Raw genomic sequence first — 5,014 nt, 5'->3', positions numbered from 1 at the left:
TGCCGGTGGTGAAGTAATGAGACAAAATGAGCGGACACTGAAGTGAATGGTCCCTAAATAAGCGTTGCTTCATTAATGCTGCACATAATGCTGATAATTTATTTGACAGCTGAATTTCACAATTTGTGCATCAAATCACTCTGGTGTGTGTGTGTGTGTGTGTGTGTTGTGTTGTGAGCTTTTCTGTGCTTTCCTAAACACGTCTAAATTGGTTCCCAGCAGTAGTGGATACTGGAAAAAAAAAAGAAATACCCACTTATTGACGATGACACAGATACACAGCATGTAAAAATAAACAGGTTACCATCACAGAATACTAACAGTAATAACATCAAATAATGAAAACAACAAATGTAATGTGAAATGCCATGAAGCTAGCTCTTGTAGCAGCTATAAGCAGTTAAGTTTTTTCAATGTTTTACACATATATACACACACACACACACACACATGCAAGAGCATGCACACGCACACACGCACACAAAAACACTGTTACCCAGCAGGCAGAACTGAACTAAAACCAAAACATCTTAAGAAAACGCGACTGTTTCAGATGTGTCCCAACCACCATGACTTGGTAGTTTCACTACAGCGCATCAGATTTGTATATTTATCTTATTTATATAAAATGGTTTTCATAAACCACTGTCATTCTACCTACTTTACTACCAGGGGACTGAAATTAACCTCTATATGAGAAGAAAGAGTCAAATCTTCCATCAATAACTTTAATATAAATGTGGAGAGACATCTGATGTCACTGTCCTTTGAGTGTTGCAGCTCATCATGGCATTTGAAATGGAAATGGAAAAGAGCATCCCTGCTGTGAAGTCCATCCCTTACATACAACAACAGCGACTGATGTTATGTGTGTAAATCCCAGTCTACAGTATCTCTGTTCCAACAAAAGGGAAATATCACTGTGGAAACCAACTACTTCTCAAATCCCAACACAAATAGTTACTGAGAGAGCAGTAGTGTAACCTCAGACACATATAGCCCCAGAAACATACGTGCCCTCCCCCAAACACACACACACACACACACACACACACACACACACACACACACACACTAAAACTACCACAGTCAGCAGCACTTGATGATTGGTCACCTTGGGGGCAAACATCCCATTTAAAGGCCACATATTAGCAAATCAATAAAACACATAAAACGCGTGAACATACAAGGTGGAAGTGCAAAATTAAACTGTGCAGCTGGCTGAACAGAGAAATGTCAGTAAATGTCATACAAGAAAGGCCTGAATGTGTTGAATATGTACACCTCATTTCACAACCAGTAAACAAATTTATATTACACTTAGCGATTTTCAGGCAGATTTTATTGTACTGTTATGAAATAGGCTAGAACATAACAAGAAAAACACAGCCACTGTAGAATTAAACGGATCTTAGATCTTTTCAGTGCATTATTAAGACTGTTAAGATCAGAGAGAAAGTAGGAGGTCATGCACAGAGGAATGAGTAACACTTACGGAGGACGTAAAGAGTGAGTGAGACTGCAGCCAGAAAAAAGCCCTCAAAGAATCGCAGTGTGCTGAACATGGCTACATCCACTGAGAACGCTACACACACACCAAACACCAGCACCGACAACACACACACCAGCAACACCGGCAGCCGGCCCAACCTGAGAGAGAACGAGAGACAGCGTGAGAAACGAAAACAGTGTGAGAAGAAGAGAGAGTATGAGAAAGAAAAGGAAAACGGAGAGACATTCAGAAAAAGCTTATTTAAGAAAATATAATTGCACAGTTCAACTATTCATGTTTAGCGCACCAAATGCAAATACTGTAAAATAATGCAACTTTGCTAAGATGCAAGTTAAAGTCAGAATTCTTAAGTTATGAACCATGGAACGAGAGGAAATAACATAAGGAGGACAGGGAGGCATGCTTTGAGGTCTCATTTATCTTGTCCTGGAGTTCCCAAATCTAAAATGTATCATTTTTCTCTGCCTCAATATATGTCAGCTCCACCACCTTGCGGTTGGGCAGAGTTGAGCCTGAGGAAACTCATGTCACGTGGTCAAGGAAAACATCAAGAGACGTAACCGAATCAAACGGTCTTCAGCGCGCACCCGCCCATAACACTCAGAGTATCTTACCAATCTGAGACTGCCCCCATCAGCAGGTAGCCAAATATGGATCCAACCAGAAGAGAGAACTTGGCTATGTGGACCTTCCATTCTTCATCACATACCAGCCTCCACTGCAAAGAAAAACAGAACATCAAAGTATGTTAGCTGGCCTATTCTGATATTTGTTTACTCTAACAGTTTTTTTTTTAAAAGCAGATGGAAACTGATGCCCGTAAGACAACAATGTGAGGACGATATTTGCTCAGAATGTGAATTGAGTGTATTGAATTGAATGAGTGTAACTGATAATGTTACAAAAGCAGGTCTAATCCCTGGTTAATGCACTGTGTAGAGAGCAGATATGACTGCTGCCTTGTTCTTCATGTCTGGGGCATTAATATAGCACCACTTCAGTGGGGAATGATGTTATAGAGTTTCTGTCCTCTGTCCATCAGAAATTAGACTGTCTCCACCACATTTTGTTTTAGAATGAGCATGTTTTTTCAATGTGTACATGCCAGCCATTTGATTAAATTTGCAAATTGCATTCTACAGGCTAAACCATTTTTGTGTTTAAACATGGAGTTTGATATCGTCAGAAAGAAAAATAGTGGTATTTTGCCTGAAGAGGCACTGGAACATAAGAGAAAAAAGTACCTTCTCACAGCTAAAAATCTCCCATTTTGATTGTGCGCAGACCGAGCCTTTGATAAAAGAACTCTCCTAGAGGGTTTATTCTGTTACATTATTGTGTGAACAAAGATTTATTGTATGCATGTTTCCTGTGAATAGGAATGTTGACAAGCTGTGAGCATGTTTATTGGCATTTTTTAAAGTCTGCACTGAAATTGCTCCAGCATTGAAATGGACTGTTGCTTTCTATTTACATCTGAGAAGCGTCTTTCAAAGAGCTCTATGAAAACAAATGGCTCATTACCATTCATTAACATGACTGAGTCAATATAACTGTCTAAAAGCTGTTTTTTACTGCATGCAAAAGCAAAGCCTGCAGGTTAACACGAAAGCGCTCACACTCCAAACATTCACACGCATACAAGGTCAGAAAGCACTTAGACATCAAAGGAAAAAGCTACCAATGATTAGTAACGAGAGCAGGGTAGGTCAGGACAAGACAAATGGCAAGAGGTTAATCTTGTCACCTCATCAATGTCTTACTATTTCATTCCTTTCCATTTAAAAAACAATGAAATACCACAAGTTGCGTCACAATTTCAGCAAACTTTGCGATCCATATATCACTGTCAAATTTACAATACACTATGTGATACAATACAGATGATTGAATAATTCTCTTAAACGAGTTGCTGTTGGTGGTGGTGGTGGTGGTGTGTGTGTGTGTGTGTGTGTGAGAGAGAGAGAGAGAGAGAGAGACAGAGATATGGGGGTAAAAATTTGATTATCTGCTCCGGTGTGTTATGGGTGTAACTCACACTGCAATGATAAAACTCAAATTATCACGCGACACATTTGTAACACTCGCAAATACCCCCTCCCGCGCCCCCTCCGCTGCAAATGTTCTCAGACAGCTTAGTAAACAGCACCACGTTGCTAAATGCTTTATCATAGTGCATATAAATAATACACTGGCAACCAATGACATGTTACTTCTCAAAGGTATGTAGGCGTAAGGAGATGGTAGGACGTCATTGGAACGGAACAGAACAGAGCGACCTGATAATACCGTAGCCTACCTGAGTAACCACGTTCTGCTGCAGTCCCGACTGGAGCTCGAATCTCCAGTCCTCGCATAGGCAGTGCGTGCTGCTGCTGTCAGAGTGGGTGCTGTTACCAAGTAAACTGCGTGGGGATGTACTCTCAACGATGCTCCTTACAGGGACATCCACACCGGTACTATTTGTGCTCAGTGCCGGGTGTACACACGTGCTGTGAGGCTGCGCAAGGAGAAAATAATCCGAAAATTGACTGAACGCAATGAACAGCGCTGGGATCCAGGTCAAAGCCACAAGCCGCTTCTGGTATCTCCCGAATCCCCCGAGAAACGGCAACACAGCACCGTCCACCTGCCACAGTGTTCTTGAGGGTAGCGGCTCAGGAGCAGGCGGTGGAAGACCGTTTTCAGGCGGCTGATTCAGCCCATGTAAACTAACAGCAGCCATAGCACGCTGTATCCTAAACCGCCGTTACATCCACTCGGCACTGGGTCTTTGTTTCACAGAAAACCCAGCGCGCTGATTAACAGGCACACACTCGAACAGACATACGTACGCTGTGTGAGCTAAAAACTGGCTACTATATAAAGCTAGAAAGCAAGACAAATTCGAAACCAACTACCAGTCTTGAAGAAAAAGCCGGTTTCAGCTCCAGTCCAGTTCTTAACGATACCGCTATGTTGTCTCGGTGCGAGTCGTAAGAATAAGGCGCAAGGCATGTCCTTTCATAGCCTATGTGTTCCATCAGGACAAAGCACCATCATAGGGCAGCATGAGCCACAGCAGGACGTCAGGGGTGTATAATCCGAAGCGTGAGAACTGCCCCGTGACCTCCAGGCCCACAGGTAACACACCTGTCCATATGCAGCCCAGTGTCAGGTGTGGCGTTCATCCCTGAATCCACCAAAGCGCCGCCTCACATGTCATCTTCTCATTCTGTGGTGTGAATATGAGGCAACGTATCTCTGCCTTAAAAACATGTATATCAAATTTGTGGAGCCTGGTGAGATTTCTTTTTGTTTAATTAAAGTCCGTCATAGTAGCAGTACAGCGTCCCGTACCGTTACAGTAGAACCAAACCAAGCTGCGCACGGCTCAAGCGTTGAATTAAAACCCCACCTTCTCCGATAGGCATACGCGCCGTGATTGGTGGAACCCTTCGGGATGATGTGGCCCTCGGAGTTTGATTGGATAGTAGACCTTTAGAGGCGACAAAGAACCTT

At 42.6% G+C, this 5,014-nt stretch overlaps 1 protein-coding gene across 1 annotated transcript in view; it reads right to left on the bottom strand.

Moving 5' to 3' along the window:
• slc22a23 (solute carrier family 22 member 23) overlaps positions 1-4,238 on the bottom strand; it is a 7,978-nt gene extending 3,740 nt beyond the window's left edge. Inside the window, exons 1-3 of the mRNA XM_030772054.1 lie at positions 3,813-4,238; positions 2,128-2,231; positions 1,496-1,650 (exon numbers count right to left, since the gene is read on the bottom strand). Coding sequence (XP_030627914.1) covers positions 1,496-1,650; positions 2,128-2,231; positions 3,813-4,238 — 685 coding nt within the window. The remainder of the gene's footprint in view (positions 1-1,495; positions 1,651-2,127; positions 2,232-3,812) is intronic.
• Between the last annotated feature and the right edge of the window lie 776 nt (positions 4,239-5,014).

This window comes from Chanos chanos, chromosome 4 (genome assembly GCF_902362185.1).
Source record: "Chanos chanos chromosome 4, fChaCha1.1, whole genome shotgun sequence".
Lineage (NCBI taxonomy): Eukaryota > Metazoa > Chordata > Actinopteri > Gonorynchiformes > Chanidae > Chanos > Chanos chanos.
This window is presented reverse-complemented; position numbering and strand designations above follow the sequence as displayed.